Source organism: Panthera pardus, unplaced genomic scaffold (genome assembly GCF_024362965.1).
Source record: "Panthera pardus isolate Hobbes unplaced genomic scaffold, ASM2436296v1 HiC_scaffold_20, whole genome shotgun sequence".
Lineage (NCBI taxonomy): Eukaryota > Metazoa > Chordata > Mammalia > Carnivora > Felidae > Panthera > Panthera pardus.
In genome coordinates this window covers 25251715-25271083 of record NW_026526766.1, presented here as the reverse complement: position 1 = coordinate 25271083, position 19369 = coordinate 25251715, and the positions used below count along the sequence as shown (strand labels likewise).

The following is a 19369-nucleotide window of genomic DNA, read 5'->3' as shown; positions in this document are numbered from 1 at the left end:
CAATAGTTCATTTTTGCTTTTAATTCCCTTGCCTTTGGGGATGTGTCAAGTAAGAAATTGCTGCAGCTGAGGTCAGAGAGGTTTTTCCTGCTTTCTCCTCTAGGGTTTACCACTATCTCTTTAGACATTCCCAAGACCAAAGGGTCCTGCCCTGAGGTCTAAACTCTACAGGCATGATAGTCTGGGGTTGGACGGTCTGAGTTCAGATCCCATCTTGGCTATCCTGGTTATATAACCTGAGTCATGCAATGCACTTACGTTTGCCTTAGTTTCTTCATCTGTAAAAATGGAGATCATTGGATCACAGGACTTCAAAGAGTTTAACCTTGTGTCGTGTACCTACTATGTATTATATCAATCCAGGTGCATATAAAAACAAAACCAAAAGTAACAAGGGAGAAGCCTGTATCCTGCAGATAAAGGTCGGGAAGTAGGTAGTATAGAGCTGGAGTGGAAGCACTACTCTGGGTTTTAGGAACCCAAGAGCCCTACAACTCACTCACTGCTCTAACATCCCCAGGATGGGGCTCTTGTGTTCATGTTCATGGCCTGGCTGGAGCCATCCACACACAAGGCAGCATGATGTAGGAAAAATGTAAGGGACAAAGAGCACCTGCCAGCCATCTCTTAAGGCATATTCCTGAGCTGCCCCACTCAGGGTACCACATCTATTTGTACTTCATTGGCCAGAATCTAATTATAAGTGGAAATGCCGCCATTTTTCTGGGTGGCTACATGTTCAGCTATAATTCTATAGAAGGGAAATACCTTAAGTAGATGGGGAGGAAATGGTTTCAGTGATTTCTCATGTTTTAGAGGTTGAATGGTTTAGAAACTGAAAGGAATAAATAAGTAAATAAATACATAAATAAATAAATAAATAATTTTAAACACCTCTGTCCATCTGTACTCACTGCAACACCCACTGTGGACCTGTAGTTGTTCGAACAGCATGGAAAGTTCAGGATGGAACCCCAGGCTCAAGGATCTGCCATTCAGAGCATCTCAAGCCAGAATGGAGTACACCCAGCAACTAACCCTAACAAGAGAAATTACATGGCATGCTGTAAGCTGCTTACAATATTGTCACCCATTCAGTGGAGTGACAAGCTTGCATTTATAACACAATATTCATTGTAGTTCAGTGTACTAAGATATCTAGTAATCTATACTAATGTATCTAGTAATCTGAATTGCTAAGTAGATGGTCAAAAACAACAGGCCAAGAAGTAATTATGGACCGACCACCCATTCAGGCCCTATGACTGCAATTTGACAAGAAGCAATAAGACAAAGCAAAGCAATGTCTTAAGGGTTATTTTTCTAGCGCCAATCAACACCCACAACACCCCCATGGTTTCTGTTGGAAATCCTCAAATGATAGACATTGTTCTTCCTGAAAACGTTAAAAAGCCAAGGCGTACACTCTACCAGAGGTAAAACAATCCATTACATGTTACAGAATATGTCCACAGGTGCCCTTCTCAACACTTACATCTATTCTACCCCACCCCCAAACACAACACACACACACACACACACACACACACACACACACACCCCATTTCCTATTTCATCCTTGTGTTCCACAAGTTTCAGATTCTGCCACCAGGTGGCAGGAGTAATCAAGAATTAGCAGGAATTACCAAGAAGGTCCCAGAAAATGTCAGGATTCTGGAAGGGATCATAAGAACACTGAATCAAAACTGTGGTATAGATGGGTAAACTGAGGCTGCAAAGCATCACACATGGAATTAGGGACCCCAAGGACCAACACCCTCTGTTACCTGTGCCCTGTATTTCCACCAACTTACACTGGGTTTTATAGTAAAACCTTGGATTGTGAGTAGCTTTTTTTGTGGGTGTTCCACAAGATGAGCAAATATTTCTAATAAATTTTACCTTGATAAACGAGTGATGTCTTGTAATAAAAGTAGTATGTGATGCCAAACGTCACATGATCACAACTGAGCCAATGGTTCTTGAAATTTGCTTTGATATACAAGTGCTTTGGATTACAAACATGTTTCCAGAAAGAATTATGCTCACAAACCAAGGTTTTGCTGTACTTGTAACTTTTCAGCTTTATTTACGTATTCATTTTTATTTTAAAATTTTCAGCATCCATGAAAGTGAGAATAGTAAAATGAGTCCCTGAGTGCCCACTAGCCCACCCCAATCAGCAAGCTTTGTCATCTTTCCATACCATACACAGAGCCCCCTACTATATTTTTTACCAAATACTCAGCTGTATTATGCCATACCAGTTAATGCAACATCAAAATTTCTGTGGTTCATTCATTCAACAACTAATCATTAGCAACAGCAACTAATGATGTGTGGGAGGCACTGTGCTAAAGTAAGATATGCAGCTGTGACACAAAAAGGCACTGAGGCAACCAGGCTTTTATGCATAAATCACATGTACGCTGCAAGTTAGATTTTATCCACATTTTATACACTCTTGTATTTTAATAGGTGGAAAATGCAACACGAGTTAGAATTGTAATTTTTATAGATCCTTGGGGCCAGACAGATCTAAAGTTAATATCAAAGTCATACACTTGTTCTTCTTTCAAAGACAAGGTCACAGCCGACAGGCCAAGCAGGATACATTTCCTGAAAAGCTATGGGGACCTACCTGACACGGTTTATCTACCTTGTTGCCTTACGTGGAACGAATTACCTTATGAAGGCAAGTTGGGATGAGATGGGAGAAAGACTGGACCCCCTCAAAACAGGTAAAAGAGCAATGAGCGAGGGGGTGTCAGTCATATGTCAAAACAGCAGCTCAGGGGTAAGGACACTCCTCCAAGAGAACAGCTGACTCCCATCCAAAATGTAAAATCAAGACAGCTTGACAAAAGAAGGCATTTTCTGATTCTCATTACTAGGAGAGATTGCTTTAAGCTAAACAAAACACATTTTAGCATTTCAAAAATCTAATATCTAAGAAGAAAACTACCTGGCCTACATTTTTCTTTATTTTATAAGTTGGAAACCTGTGGTATGTGATGCCCCCTAGCCTCTTCTCTGCTTATTACAAAGTCACATGATTTAGACGGAGGCACCTGGTCCTCCTTTCTCTCTTCCTCAAGCTGGACCACATCATTCCTTCCATCAGAACAGAACAGAGATCATCTGTTTCTTTATAAGCCTGAGATTCACTGGTCCTTTCTTTTTTCAGCTGACTCATCTAAACACCTCCTCTTTGCTGTCCCATCCCTCAAAATTCTTTTGGTACCATTTTATGAAAAGAACATTTGAGTTTCTTGATTCTGAAATTGTATTTTTGCAATCTGTACTTTTTCCTTAGAATGAAGATGACTTCGATGAAAAACAGAACACATCAAGAAACAACAACTCACTAAGGTGTAGAGCTGTGCAAAACACCCAGCAGGTAGGGCGGCGATGGTTGAGTGAATCTATTACCATAGTAACTGCTGTGCAACAGGGACGGACAGTGTGGGGACAGAATGCATGTGCTCAGCTGGCACTCAGAGGAATGAATTAACTGGTAATTAGAATGTGTAAGGCAGAGTCATGAAGAAAACACACGTGCTCAAACAAAGAGATTTTGTGTTTGTACACCTGTCCCCAGAGTTTTCTGCTGGCGAGAGTACATAGGCTTTCTCGGACACGTCACTATTACAGATGCCAAACTCCCATCGCAAAGCATAAAGCACTGGCTTAAACCAAAGCATCTCGATTTTAAAGTAAGTGAGGCAGATGAAGAAGGTTCTAAGATGTGGTTCTAACACTATCCATCATGCCTCTCGAGTTCCTCAGATGCCTAAGCTTACAGCAGGCTGAGACACTCTGTCGCAAGGCTACTTTTATTTCTTTTATATATTGAATTCTGGGTAGGATCTCATTTGGAGAAAGGCTTCTGTTGCTAAAAATCAAGCAGATTATTCATGTAGATCATCCTTTTTTGGGTAATTCTGGGTGCCTAATATCAAGCCATCTATTGGAGGGAGTTATTCTCATGATAAAAAGTATAACTTGTTTAAAGTAGAATATGTGGGAAATTATTGCGGCAAAATTTGGAAGACAGAAAAAGTGACCTGTATAATTCCAGGAAAAAAATCAGTGCCTAACATCTTAAAATGTGGCCTTTTAGTGCAAATATACACTGCCATGCACATGTCACTTATATTGGGATCATGCTATCCATATTCTTACTGTCTATTTTACTTAATATATTATAAAAAAGTGTCCATTTCCCTATTTATGCAACAAAACAAGAGAAAACAATACTTCTGTCCATATAAAACCTGCACATAGAAGTTTATAGTAACATTATTCATAATTGCCAAAACTTGGAAGCAGTCAAGATGTTCTTCAGCAGGTGAATAGATAAATGAACTGTGGTTCATCCAGACAATGGAATATTCTTCAGCACTAAAAAGATATGATGAACCCCCAAGCCATGAAAAGACATGGAGGAACATTAAATATGTATTACTCGTTAAAAGAGGCAGTCTGAAATGACTACATACTGTATGATCCCAAATATATGACGAAGGAAAAGGGAAGACTGTGGAGACAGTAAAAAGACCAGTGTTTGCCAAGAGGAGAGGGTGGGATACATGGGCAAAGCACAGAGGATTTGGGGGGCAGTGAAACTACTCTATGTGATACTATTATGGTGGATACATGTCATTATGCATTTGTCCAAACCCATAAGATGGACAACACCAAGAGGGATCCCTAATGTAAACTATACATTTTGGGTGATAATGTGTCACTGTAGGTTCATCAATTACAACAAGAGGCGGTGATCATGGGGGAGGCTATGCATGAGCGGGGGCACAGGTATATGGGGAATTTCTCCTTATCATTCAATTTTGCTGTGAACCTGAAACTGCTCTTTAAAAAAATGAAGTCTTTTTTTATTGTTTCACAAAACAATCAAAAACAAAAAAATTTAGACAATTTACTGTTATACACAAGAACATAAAGACTGAGGAGGATCCGCCACATTGGGCACCAATGGTCGTTGGGTGATCTTGGCAGAGGCCATCTCAATAGAAGCCTGATCACAATGGACTGAGTGAGTAGGATGTAAGGGTCACTAAAAGTAAAGGCAACTCTCTCCAGCAGTTTGGCTGTGAAGAGAAGGAGGGAGGGTAGATGTCCTATGACTATGGGGTCAAGGAGATTTTGTTGTTGTTGTTTTCGGTTTGTTTTAAAGATGAGGATGGGTGCTCACTGTGGCAGCACACATATAAAATTGGAATGACAGGAAGAAGACCGGCAGGCCCCTGCACAAGGATGACATGCAAATTCATGAAGCTCCCATATTTTTAACACACACAAACACACACACACACAAATCCCACAAAAAAAAAAACAACTAAAAAATGGGCAGAAGAGATGAACAGACATTTCTCTAAAGACACAGATGGCCAATGAACGTATGAGAAGACACTCAACATCACTCACCATCAGGGAAATGCAAATAAAACCACAATGAGATATCACCTCACACCTGTCAGAATGGCTAAAATTAAAAACACAAAAAACAACAAGTGTTGGCGAGGATATGGAGAAAAAGGAACCCTCATGCACTGTTGGTAGGAATGAAAACTGGTGCAGCCACTCTGGAAAACAGTATGGAGCCTCCTCAAACACTTAAAAATAGAATTACCATATGATCCAGTAATTACACTACTGGGTATTTGCCCAAAGAATATGAAAACGCTAAATCAAAGGGATACATACACCTCTATGTTTATTGCAGCATTATTTACAAAGCCAAACTATGGAAGCAGCCCACATGTCCACTGATAGAAGAATGGTTGAAGAAGAGGTGAGATAGATAGATACACAGATACATAGATAGATAATGGAATATTACTCAGCCATAAAAAGAATGAAATCTTGTCATTTGCAGCAACATGGATGGATCTAGAGAGTATAATGCCAACTGAAATAAGTCAGCCAGAGAAAGACAAATACCATATGATTTCACTCATATGTGAAATTTAGCAAGCAAAAGAAATGAACAAAGAAAAAAAGAGACAAGCCAAAAAACATGCTCTTAACTATAGAGAACCGGTAGTTACCAGAGGGGAGGTGGGTGAGGCATGGGTGAAATAGGTGAAGGGAATTAAGACTACACTTATCATGATGAGCACTGGAATTGTTGAATCACTATATTATACACCTGAAATTAATATAACACTGTGTGTTAATTATACTGGAATTACAATTTTTGAAAAAGAAAAAATCTTTACCAATCTGATAGGTAAACATTAATTAAACAAACAAATAAAGATGGGAATGGGTGTGGGAATAAAAGAGAATAGTTAATGCCAGGCATTCCATTGATAGTAGGTAACTTGAGACAATTTCACTGTAAGAAAATAATAATCATGATTATTTAAGTCAAATAATTGTCAAACTTTACTGGCTAAGCTAGGTGTTAGATGGGAATGAAATGAATAAGGCTTATCTCTACCCCTATCCTCAGCAGCTGCAGCTTGGACCCCACTGGTCTCTCCTTCTGTTATCCTTCACCAGAAAATGAAGTTAGTCTAAATGTAAAGTATAATGGAGTTTGGCAGCAAAGGACTCTATGATCTTTGAGAATCCTTTCAGCTCAGAGATATGCTTGTGACTTATTTCGAGGAATTCTCTTACAGTCCAGATCAATCAATGGCCACCTGGGCTATGACAGAAAATAAAAGCTGAGATATGACTTTATCTGTCTTACAGCACATTCAAACCACTCCGCATTTGCATACTTCTTTGCCACTTTCCCTCACCATTGCTTACGGTAGCTGGACCTATTTGAGATATTATTGCAAAGTGGTGGAAGGCAGGAAATCCTCTATGCTATCCTGAGAACAGGACGGGTCATGGATATTTAAAAGTTCAAACAGTGGGGGGCGGGGGTGGCACCGGGTGGTTCAGTCAGTTAAGTGTCCAACTTTGGCTCTGGTCATGATCCCGCAGCTCGTGAGTTCAAGCCCCATGTCGGGCTCTGTGCTGGCAACTCGGAGCCTGGAGCCTGCTTTGGATTCTGTGTCTCCCTCTCTTTCTCTCTCTCTCTGCCCCTCCCCCACTCGCACTCTGTCTCTCTCTCTGTTTCTCAAAAATAAATAAACATTGAAAAAAATTTTTTTGAGTTCAAACAGTATCTAGAAAGATAGCCCAGGTATATACTTCATTAATTAGAGCAAGGGTTAGCTAACAAAGGGAAATACTTCCCTTTAGCCCAACTGATAGGACCCTAGTTCCCAAGGGAAAGTTAATCAGCTCTTGATGATACTAGGCTAGTGGTCACATCTGCAGGCCAAGCTTTGGGCTGTCAGGAAAATAAAGCCAGCCTTGGTCTCAGTCCTTTGGAAAACAGGGTTGACAGAGTTTAAAAGGAGATTTATACAGCCTCTGATATAAACTTCATTTAGCACTTGCCTGAGAACAGCGCAGGGGTTGAATGATTACAGTAGAGAAAGGAGCAAAAAGCATAGATATGAGCCTATTCCCTAAAGGAAAGAAGAAAATACCAACAGTTCCTTTGGAAGAAAAAGGAGAGAGAAGTGTGATCCTGTAGGTTTTGTGTAAAGGGAAAAATGTGCAAGTAGATAATAGGAGCTATCTTCTTGCATAATAATTTTAAAAGACCTTTAGAAAGTCCTTTGCCAATGAAAAAGAATGAAATCATGCCATTTGCAGCAACGTGAATGGAACTGGAAGATATTATGCTGAGTGAAATAAGTCAGAGAAAGACAGATATCATATGTTTTCACTCATGTGGATCTTGAGAAATTTAACAGAAGACCATGGGGGAAGGCAAAGGAAAAAAAATAGTTACAAACAGAGAGGGAGGGAGGCAAACCATAAGAGACTCTTAAATACAGAGAACAGACTGAGGGTTGATAGGGCTGGGGGGTTGGGGGATAGGGGAAAATGGGTGATGGGCATTGAGGAGGGCACTTGTTGGGTTGAACACTAGGTGTTGTTATGGAAGCGATGAACCATGGGAATCTACCCAAAACCAAGAGCACACTTTACACACTGTATGTTAGCCAATTTGACAATAAATTATATTAAAATAAATAAATATTTAAAAATTAAAAAAATAAAATTAAATGCAGTCCATAAAAAAAGTCCTTTGCCAAAATTCTAAGCAAAAAGAGATCAGGGTTCATTTTGCCCAGAATTCTCATTATTTCATCTCTGCTGCAATGTTTGATTTCCAGGACGAAGAGCAGGTCACCATTGAGCAGGATTCTTTAAGAAACAAAGAAGATGTGGAGGATGATCCAGAGGCACATCAAAAAGGGTACAGGTTTAAACGGAGAAATAACCATACTGACCTCCTTTTTGGTTTTGCCACTTTGTTTTATCTTCATCTAATTTTAAACATTTATTATTATTTATTGGATATTACCACCACTACCACCCATTTCCCTTCCCCACTACCCGCCCAACACCATTTCCAGAAAAATTAATGGATCTCTATGATAATCACCATGGTAAATTCAAACTGCTAATGTCCTGGGAACCGAATATCCAGGACAGTCTTCTAATTAAAGGCATAAATTACCAACTAATTGCTCCAGTCCATGCAAAAGTAGTTAATTCATCTTCTCAGTGTCAATCAATAAGCAATTGATTTCTCAAAACCCAATCCACATTAAGTCCCAACAAACTTGCTCTGACTGTAGTATCCTGAAGGTATTCCAAGTTCTTACTGCCCATGAGGTAAGAGAGGCAAATTATTTTTATTTTTTTGACCAGGAAAATGAACCTCAGAAAAGTGACTTACTCAAGGTTAGCTAGAGAGGAACAAAGATAACTTAATGTCAGCTTCTGGTTCCTAGCCCAAGATTGTCTGGTACTCTGTCATAACACTCAAGTATTTATCAAGTTTCTAAATTCCTATTTAAATTTTGTTTAAATTTCTATGTCTCTGAGGAACTTTATTTTTATGCATCAGAAGATATCTCTGGAGTTGGTCAGAATTAAGATTAAAAGCTCTTGTCACATTTACATCATCAAAAATATTTACTACCTCAGAAACCTGAGCTTTGTTCCATCTTTTATTATGCTTTACGGACCTCTGACTCCAGGGGCTGAGTAATTCTCTTGGGTGGTCAGGTTTCACTACTGTTAATGGGATGGAAGTAATCACCAAGAGGCTGGGAGTTGCCTAGCCATGATAACCAAATGGCCGAAGCCTCTATTTCTAGCTACTTTATTTTATGCAGTGTGAGCTGTCATGGACCACACATATTCCCTGCAATTAACGAATCTGATCAATCCAACCCAAAGTATATGAATGTGTCCAATGAAATGTCGCCCTCCACCGCTGTCACTTTGAAACACTATCAGAAACTGAAGATGATGCATCATCAACCTTTCCTAAATTAGACGATGAAAATTTAGTCTTTACTGAACTTTGATTCCCTCAATATCTTCTGGATCAGTGTTTCCAATTCTCAGTACATGTATTCACACACATACACAACACCAAAGTTTTCATGAAATAAGACATCATTACTGTGAGTGATATGCTCTTATCAGTCCTATTCTTTCTTATTAAAGATGGGTGTCAGGGCATCTGGGTGGCTCAGTCAGTTAAGCGTCTGACTCTTGATCTCTGCTCAGGTCATGATCTCATGGCTCATGGATTCAAGCCCTGTGTTGGGCTCTGCACTGTCAGTGTGGAGAATCCTTGCTTGGTATTCTCTCTCTCTCTCTCTCTCTCTCTCTCTCGCTCTCGCTCTCCCTCCGCCCTCCCCTCTCTGCCCCTGCTCCTCCCTTTCTCTCTCAAAATAAATAAATAAACTTTAAAAAATAATAAAAGCTGTACATTTATTTAAAAAATAAAATAAGGGGCACCTGGGTGGCTCAGTTGGTTAAGCGGCTGACTTCGGCTCAGGTCATGATCTCACAGTCCGTGAGTTCGAGCCCCGCGTCAGGCTCTGTGCTGACAGCTCAGAGCCTGGAGCCTGTTTCAGATTCTGTGTCTCCCTCTCTCTCTGCCCCTCCCCTGTTCATGCTCTCTCTCTGTCTCAAAAATAAATAAATGTTAAAAAAAGTTTTAAAAAAATCAAAAAAAAAATAAAAAATAAAATAAAATAAAGATGAGTGTCACACACTGTGCCTTCGCAACCCACTAATGGGTCCTAACCCACAGCTGTAGCATACTATTCCAAATAAGCAACACACACTCCCACTTCATTTATCTAGTAATTCAACAAATGCCCATCAAGCACACTAATGTCCAAGGTCCTAGTGCCATTGGGCTCACATCTGCTCTCCAGGAAGTTAGCCAGTCAAGCCTTTATCACAAAATGAAATCAAAGGAGACAGTAGGAGTAAAGCACAGAGGAATGACTCTGTTCAAGGAGATGCAAGAAGGTCTTGTTGGAGCAAGGGGCTTGGGCTGTGCCCTGAAACTTGCACAGGGGCCGAGACTTGGACATGGACGCACAGCTGCTGCAAAATGGACAAGTGGAGGCATTTGCAAGTGAGTCCTTTGGAATCCCAGAGATGAGGAATCTCCTACATAGGACTAGAAGTGACCTAGAAGTGACAATGATTGTGTGAATAAATTCCTTCCTCCATTGGGAGAAGAGGTCTCTGTTAGAAGGGGCAGTGAGAAAAGAGGCAAATGTATGGAAGCCAGACCTCAGGGGAGGCACGGAGGGAACCAGGAGAACTCTGGGAGAAGCAGAGCATGGTCATTGTGGGTATGGGCCTGGGCCCCTCCAAAGTCACTTGCTGATGGCCACCATCCCCCCAGCACAAGTGCCCAGATCCACATATTGCTCACTCACTACCCACCACCCCCTAACAAAGCTCTGGACAGGAACAAAGATGTGCCAACAATGCCAGAACTTTTGAGAAAGCTACCTTACAACTTGCTGGCTAATAGCTCTGAAATCCACAAAATCCTCCTTTATATTTCAAGCACCCAGTGAAATCTGTCAGTCTCCCACTAAAAAACATGGTGAGCCAGGACAGGGAACCACCAACTTACTCAAACTTTGTGAGACCAAAAGGGATGACAATTTCTTAAATCAACGTTTCATATCCGTGGCTTAAAAGCTATCAGAGGCCCACATAGTCCCGTGAGAAACAGTCTTCTCCTACCATTTATTTCCAGCTTTTGGTTAGTTATCCATCTCTCCTGCTCTGTTTTCAGAAGCATGTTTTCTGCATCTCTGTAAGCCCTCAGGGCTTGGCACATCCACGCAGCAAACATTGATCCAAGCTATGGCTGATTATAGTCTAAAAGGAGATGAGTATCCCATTTCTATTTTGTAGGACATCCACTTCATCCATCTGTTCGTTTGCTTGCTTGATTTACAAAGCCTCATCTAGCTTAGTATGTCAGTTTATTTCATGTTTTTGATGTTACCTTCTGCCTGCCTTTTTGCTCTTGTGTTGTTACAGGTATCTGGAAAGGAAGTATGATACAGTTTGTGATTTTTATAAGAAACACAAAACCACCCTTCAGTACATCCTCTGGGGCATCTTAATAGTAGGTAAATAACAAAAGGGGGGTGGGTGCCAGTGTCTTTGTTTGAGAATATTCCAAATAGTAGCTTTCTATGGAAAAAAAATAAATCTTTCTGTTACCCCTGGACCTTGGTGAATCCAGAGAAGTTAATCCAGAAGCTCCTGAGTGGTGGGTCTCAACTGTGGTTGCCTATGCAGATTGTTTCCCTGTTTGGTTTATGTAGCTAGCATCTAATTAGGTTCCCTACTCTTACAGCCTTGGTTGTTGTGATATGGATTTAAGGGCTAGTTCATGCAAATCCAGGTAACTAGAAAACATGGTGATAAACACAAGATGGGGACCTAATCACAGGGGACAATATAAGCAATTAATACTTCATGCAAATGCAATGTGAGCAGGAGCCTAGGGTCATGCAGGTCACCCCTCCTGCCTGAAAGCAAGACCATGCTATCTTCATAGATGAGCAGGTCCCCTATTTTTACTCCCTCCAAAGCAAAGAGTTCTGCAGCCCATTTTGAATAACATCCCTGTCTATAAAATGTGAACCGTTGCACCCAAGTCCATAGATGTTAACCCAAGACTCTTGCACCTCCAAGGTCAGTGGCTTCGTTGGTGCTCAGATATCTGAAACAAGGAAAAGCAGGGTTTAAAGCTTCCTCTACACTGGGCCAGGTAGTATTTTAGGCTTTTCAGGCCATGCGGTGAAAGCCACACAACTCTGTCCTTCTAAAACAAAAGTAAACAGACAGGCGTGATGGTGTTTCCATGCAATTTTATTTGTAGATTCAGACACAAGTATACAAATACAACTGTACTTGCAACCTACAAAGATAAGTGGTAGGCCCGATTTAACCTGCAGACCATGTTGGCTGACCTTTCTAGGACACCCTGTTCTTATCCTAGAATCTCCTCTTCAAAAGCAGACACCTTGGTAATTATCCCTCACCCCTTTCTTTAGAGATTCATTGGAACTCAGAGATGGTTGGAAGGCCTATTTTCCCACTGAAGCGTAGGCCAAATCTGAGCTGCAAACCAGGAGAATCAATACCTTTTTGCCAGTGGTTGCTTCAACACCTAGCCTTTCTCTGATAGAAACTCCCCTGCTGAGTCTGAATACCCAAAAATAGGAGTTAGTACTGAGAGGCCCAACAATCAAGCATCAAGATTCAAGAACTTGAGGTTCTATGAGAAAACAGACCTAGCACTCTGTCCTTCCTGCATTCATGGTGAGACTGTTAGGGAATTACTGTGAAAAAAACAAAATCCTAAAAATATATAGTACAGATAATTACATGAGTCAATAGCCCTATCAAGAGCAATCCTGCATTCAATGGTTTCTTGATTGAACCTCCCCTTGGCTGAGCCCCATCAGTGCTAGAGGCTGGTCTGCACCTGGTGTTGGTGATGCCCCCTGTCTGTGCTTGCTTTCTCGACAGGTTACCTGGCAATGGTGATTGCAGCTTGTGCGCTGAACTTTCATAGAGCCCTTCCCCTTTTCGTGATCACCGTGGCTGTCATCTTCTTTGTTGTCTGGGATTACTTTATGGCCAAATATGAGCATCGAATCAATGAGTACCTATCTCCTGGCAGAAGGCTCCTAAACAGCCATTGGTTCTGGATGAAGTGGTAAACTCACTCCGTTCCCTTGTTGCATTTGAGAGAAATGTTAGTCTTTTCCAACACTGTTTCCAAAAACGTGTTCTGAAATTGGTCCCTCATTTATAGGCTATTGAAACTAGAAATAACCTGGGGAATAATCTGCTATAATACCTTCATTTTACAAACAGGAAATCAAAGCCTAGACAGGGCAATGACTCGTTCAAGATATGTTCAAATGTCCCTGCAAACTGCTTTAATTCCAAGTGCCACTAAATGATAAAATATTGTCCAAAAGAAAGGACAGTTCTTACTTGGGGAGGTGGCTTTCTGATCTGGGCTTGAAGCTGGCCTCTTTGAAAGTAAGACCCTCTGAATATAAAAGTTGACTCTTTCCTATAAGACCCCCTATCCATATCCAATGAGTGACCGCTCAGGGCTTTTCTTTCAGCCTTTTTCTATGGGACCTCCTCTTTCTCCAGGTGACCCTAGTGGATTAGACACAAGACAGGTTCTCCCCAGAATGGCTCTCAAGGGATGTACCTGGAAAGTTCACATATCCTTGACCTAACAACGTAGGATTGTTCAATCCCAACACAGCACACTTTCTGGCTCTGCCATCCAAGCTGTGAGTCAAACTTGTCATGCCCACTAGATCCGCCAAGGAGTCATAACCCTTCCTGAAGTCCAACTTACTCTGTGAGGTTCAGCTGAAGTCCTCCAACTTCAGAGAGCACATTTCAAGTTCTCCCCTAAAGGGCAGAAGGTTACATCTCTCCCATCTCCCAAAATGGACATGAGAACTCACAGAAGATCTCCCAAAGAAACCACTAGACTTCCCTCTCTGAACACCCTTTCTCATCTCTGACCCCTTTGTATGATCTTGAACGAATGAAGAGCCCAAGAGTTTTGGAATGTGCTTAATCCAGTGCTTAATTTTTGGCTATCCTCCTTGATAGCCACAACCAAAGAGGGTTTGTGCCATGTCTAGAAGCATAACTTCCTGGTGCCAGGGTGTTACTCTTAATAAATTTTTTGTTTATTAGTTTAAGTCTGATTTTAAGATTTTCAAGTTAGCAGAGCAAACGATACTGATGCCCCCTTTCCAATTTTCTTAGGGTGATTTGGAGCTTACTGATTCTGGGTGTTATATTCTGGCTCATCTTGGACACCGCCACACTGGGCCAACAGCAGCTGGTGTCCTTTGGTGGGCTCATAATGTACGTTATCCTGGTATTTATATTTTCCAAGCACCCAACCAAAGTAAGTATGAAATCAATCTTTTTCAGCTTTTTCCCTCTTTTTTTCCCTCATGTCTAAATTGCTCAAAATAATGAGTGTGAGAGAATTTCACTGTTACTCAATATTAGTCTTACCTTGTTATGCTCTTTTAAGTGGCTAGGGCACCTTCCTTCCTGAACTTGCTTAGTACTAGTACTCTCTCATTTTTAATTCTCAGTAATTTTCCAGTTACACCACCAATGAGGTGTTCTCTCCTGTCAAGTCTAATTTCTACTCATGTCCTCCACCTCCCTCCATCAAACATGCTAAGAAAATTCATCTGTTTTGATCCCGATCTCCCCGGACCAGTAAATAATCTAATATTCTACCATTGGATTCTGTAGTTTATCATATTTCCACTTGCAATTTAGGTTATTTTACTGCAAAAATCTGTCCTTAAACAGACCAGATTTGTTCCCACTGAATTCAATCCCTATCCTCATTCTGACAGCCTGTAACCCGTTAAATGGGCAAGAATTTGGAGACATCCAGGCTTTCACACATGACTCAGAATGGCAAACTCCGGAACACTTTACTGGCTGAAAGGTTGGCCCAAGAAGAAGGTCACGTAATAAGATCCAAAGTCCTTGCCCTGCTAGGGTCAGCATCGCTGCTGATTGGTCTGCCTCCAGTTCTTCAGTTCTCGGCAGCCCACTCGTCTCTGCACCAAAAATGAAAGCAGATGATTGTCCATTACTGCTGTACTCCCTGGGTCTGCATTAGAGTTAATTGGTTCCTTTTACAGTGAAATGAGAGCCCCTCAACAGGGAGGAATTTCACTTAATTCACTTACAAATTGTCAGATGAACAAACCTTGGGCACACAGAGAAGTCATGCTCTGCCTTTCCATTTTCCAGACAGGGGAAATAATTATATGTCTCTCACATTTATAGCACAACTAAGAGGGCCAGATCCTTCCTTCCTCCTTTGATTGTCCTTCTAAGACTACTCTTTGTGTCTAAGTCATTTTGTCGTGATATAATGATAATTGCATACCTTCCGGAGACTGAAGTCTTCGAACTCAGGATTGGGATGATGGAATGCAGCCCCAAGATCTGGGGCCGTGATTCTCTGCTCACAAGTGCTTTGGCCTCTCAAAGATGGATCACAGGCCATGTGTGAGAAGCTTCCGAGGAAATAGTAATCCTCTGGGTGTTTATGCTGAGCTTAGCCATTCATTTTCTAGTGACACCTATCTCTTCATCTTTCTGCATAGGTTTACTGGAGGCCTGTCTTTTGGGGAATTGGGTTACAGTTTCTTCTTGGGCTCTTAATCCTAAGGACTGAACCTGGATTTATGGCTTTCGATTGGTTGGGTAAACAAGTTCAAGTAAGTTGGGTTTAAATGAACACCTTGCTTGTAAATTCTTTTTTAACATTTGGATATAATCCTTAAGACATGTCAGAAATAGGTTTATTTAACTGCATTAGTTGACCCACATTTTTGTGTAGAATATGTTAATCTGTCTAGTTTATTAATATTATAGTTGTCCCTCGCCCAATCATCCACTACATCACTCCCCATCCTGATTGCCCCTTCATCCTGGCCCAGGGGTGTCACACTTCTAAGATGGTTCCACAAATAGAGAAACAAGCTTTCTTTGCATGGAGTGATAGCTAGTGTCACCTATGTCCCATCTATGACTTGCTGGAACAAATTGCCACACCTGGTTCCTTCTTGAGTATCCTGGAGTCAGATTAAATGTCACAAGTGACAGGAAATCTGTATGCAGGTATAGTTCAAAAATACACTTCCTAGGGCACCTGGTGGCTCAGTCACATAAGCATCCGACTCTAGGTTTCGGCTCAGGTCATGATCTCACAGTTCATGAGTTTGAGCCCCGCGTCAGGCTCTATCTCAACAACACAGAGCCTGCTTGGGATTCCGTCTCCCTCTCTCTCTCTGCCCCTCCCCTGCTGGCTCTCTCTCTCTCTCTCTCTCAAAAACAAATATATAAACATTTTATTTTTTTTAATTTTTTTAATGTTTATTTATTTTTGAGACAGAAAGAGACAGACCGTGAGCAGGGAAGGGGCAGAGAGAGAGGGAGACAGAATCCAAAACAGCCTCTAGGCTCTGTGCTGTCAGCACAGAGCCCAACGTGGGGCTTGAACCCACAAACCGCGAGATCATGACCTGAGCCAAAGTCGGATGCTTAACCGACTGAGACACCCAGGCGCCCCTTTTACTTTATTTTATTTTTTAAACATTAAAAAAAAATACACTTCCATGCCATCCACTGGAGGGGGAGAAAGGTTGTAAAAATTTACTTTCCACCTCTATCCAGCAAGTTTGCTGGGCTCCCCTTCTGCAGAGCCTGGGAGGTCCTGTGGACTGTAACCACCAGTTCCATGGTTGTAATGATCATGTGCTCTTTTCCTTTCTTTAACTCAGACCTTCTTGGGGTATACTAACGCTGGGGCTGAATTTGTCTTTGGTGAGACATATGCAGACCACTTCTTTGCATTTAAGGTAAAGCTAAACCCCTTTTCTAAGTATTTCTTCCTTGTCAGTAGCTTCTCAATCTTTGTAGATGTTCCAATAGAATCTGACCCGAAACCAGATATATACCTGCTGGGCATGTCCTACATGGATAGCACATCACCACCTTTTTCAATTTATCTGATTTTATCTGAAGTCAGTGGATTGTAAACATTTTACTTTGTTACTATAGCACTGAGGGAAACATCTAGAAATATACAAAATATACAAAAACTTTTGAGGGGGCTCATAGCATTGCCTGAGATACTTTTGAGAAATCATATGGGGTAACAGCATCTGAAGCATCAGGGAAAAGAACATTTGGTACCTGACAATGAACAGGCATATGGCCACTGATAGCTTCCAGGCCAGGGATCAGAGACAGCCTTGTGCTCCGGAACCCCGTTTCCCAAAAAGAGACAGTTGCTCACTCGTATCAACCTCTGTTCTTCCAGAGCCATCTCCGTGCTAAACCTTTTGTGTCTTTTCTTCAGTACCGCAAGCCTGGAGGCTGGGCCTTCTCCCAACCAAAGGAGGGACATTATTCTCCAAGGGAAAGGCAACCTGGCCTCCCAGTGCTCCCACAAGCCCCAGGAAGCTCACTGTCCCCAGTGAAGCCCCTACAAATACTTGTTGATGAGTCAGAAAGATAAATTTGGCTTTGCCTTCAGCATTCTTTGTTGTGGTGTTATTGTTCCTACACATCTAAATTGTTTTCTCACTTAGGGTCTCTAAGTTTACCTCCAAACTACCCCATCTTCAGTTAGGCCAACTTTTATGCTGAATCTTTTTTTTAATTGCTGAGTTTTGTTTTTTTTTAAATGCTGATTTGACGCTTTGGTTGCTAAGATGACAAAGCCATCTCCCAAAGGCCAAGTGTTTACAAACTGAGACAGAAATATGCTCATATCATGAATTGAACCCAGAATTGGAAAAAGAAAGTCACAAGGAAGGCATACCTTGATGCCCAGACTACACCAGTGTCTTTAGACTTTACCTACCCACCCACGCACCCACCACCTCCCTCTCCCCCAGAGAGGTGGCCTCTGTCCTCCCAGCCAAAGCAGAATCCCTGTGGGAACATTCAAGAGATAAGCTCCTTGAATTCCCCGAAGCTTTCAGGAAGGCACTGCTTGCCCATTAAAGCCAATAAAAGCACAGAAGTGACTGAGCTCTGCATAATGGCACAAAATGTCTTTTGATATATATTATTAATAAATTTTTCTAGATCAGATCCTGTACAAATTGTCCTCAGTCATTCTGTGCCTCTGGTGGCAGTATGTCCCTGTCCATTTAGCTGGGGAACAGAGGAGAAGGGTTACAGAGGGGTAGGAGTGTGGGGGGACCCAGCCCACAGCTCTGTGTGTTCTCTGCAGGGTGGAAACTGCTCACTGTAGAAACAGGCTATCTTGAAGGCACCCAAAGAGCTTCAGGGAAATAGGGTTCAGAAAAAGACGCTTGTGGTATCACGCAATAAACTATTTCCAAAGTTTATTTTTTAGCGGTTCAAAAACTCCATGAGTACAATAATTATTCTCTTCAGAGCTAAGTGAATGAATGCTTACCCTATGGGAGGCAGTTTGGGTAAGCACCCACCATGCTGTATCTGGTCTGTGCAACTTCTGCAAATAAAGATCTGAGGCTGCTCACACTCTGTTTCGACCAGGATTCTCTGCCAATGAGGCTATTTAATATCAGAACTTCAAGAATATCTGCCAGTGGCCCTCAGTGTGTGGATCTAGTTATTACAAACTACCCCCTCATCGAACTTCATTCCTTCTCTAAGAAACTGAAGTAACAGCAGCTCATCATTGCCAAGAAACAAACAAACAAACAAACAAGTCATGCTTCCTATAAAATATCCTCAAGCTGATCCAGAGCAAATTCAAATAAAAGACTGTAGATGGGGAAGCTGCCTGAGAAAAGTGTCATTTAGTTCAAGAGGAGTGAACTAAATGTGTCATTTAGTTCATTCAAGTGTCATTTAGTTCATTTAGTCAAAAGTTCAAGAGGAGTTTCTAGTAGTTTTATGATGTTTCCAGGTGGGGCAGGGTTGGGGAGAGGGAGGCAGAAAAGAGACCTGATCTGAAACTTAACTAACACAACTGAGGCAACATCAACCCTGGATTTCCCTCAAACCCCCATCTCACCCCCAGGTCCTGCCAATCGTGGTTTTCTTCAGCACGGTCATGTCCATGCTCTACTACCTCGGGTTGATGCAGTGGATCATTAGAAAGGTACTGGGTCTTGAAGGGACTGGCTGCTTCTTTCAGGGACAAAGTCTTAGATGCCTTTTATCCAGAATTTTCCAAAGTGCCTTTCTGTTTGTGCCAAGATCCGCCACCACCACCCCTCCACCCCAAGGTATTAGACCCAAACCAAAAAATCTTACATGTAGCCACAGAGGGAATTTTATCTTGGGGATTTCTAATGGGGCTTTGACTTACAGCCAGTGGTTACCGGCTATCTTCATAAAACCTCAGTAATTACTTCTTTAGCCAAATAATTGACTCCAGCAGACCTGA

The 19369-nt window shown here is 41.5% G+C and overlaps 1 protein-coding gene, 1 long non-coding RNA gene and 1 other non-coding gene across 4 annotated transcripts in view; 2 read left to right on the top strand and 1 right to left on the bottom strand.

Moving 5' to 3' along the window:
• The window catches only part of LOC109251642 (uncharacterized), a 142752-nt gene that overhangs the window by 26077 nt on the left and 97306 nt on the right, over positions 1 to 19369 (bottom strand). The gene's annotated exons all lie outside the window — the stretch shown is intronic.
• SLC28A3 (solute carrier family 28 member 3) overlaps positions 1 to 19369 on the top strand; it is a 56843-nt gene that overhangs the window by 17531 nt on the left and 19943 nt on the right. For both annotated transcript variants that reach the window (XR_002073657.2, XM_019423525.2), the window contains exons 2-9: positions 3317 to 3400; positions 8214 to 8296; positions 11419 to 11510; positions 12922 to 13111; positions 14200 to 14344; positions 15579 to 15692; positions 16758 to 16835; positions 19001 to 19081. Coding sequence is in view for 1 of the 2 variants with exons in the window: in XM_019423525.2 (XP_019279070.2) it covers positions 3317 to 3400; positions 8214 to 8296; positions 11419 to 11510; positions 12922 to 13111; positions 14200 to 14344; positions 15579 to 15692; positions 16758 to 16835; positions 19001 to 19081 (867 nt within the window). In the remaining variant the exon portion in view is untranslated. The remainder of the gene's footprint in view (positions 1 to 3316; positions 3401 to 8213; positions 8297 to 11418; positions 11511 to 12921; positions 13112 to 14199; positions 14345 to 15578; positions 15693 to 16757; positions 16836 to 19000; positions 19082 to 19369) is intronic.
• On the top strand, positions 5208 to 5312 carry LOC128778713 (U6 spliceosomal RNA). The gene has a single exon (XR_008424441.1). It is a non-coding gene; the product is annotated as a U6 spliceosomal RNA (small nuclear RNA).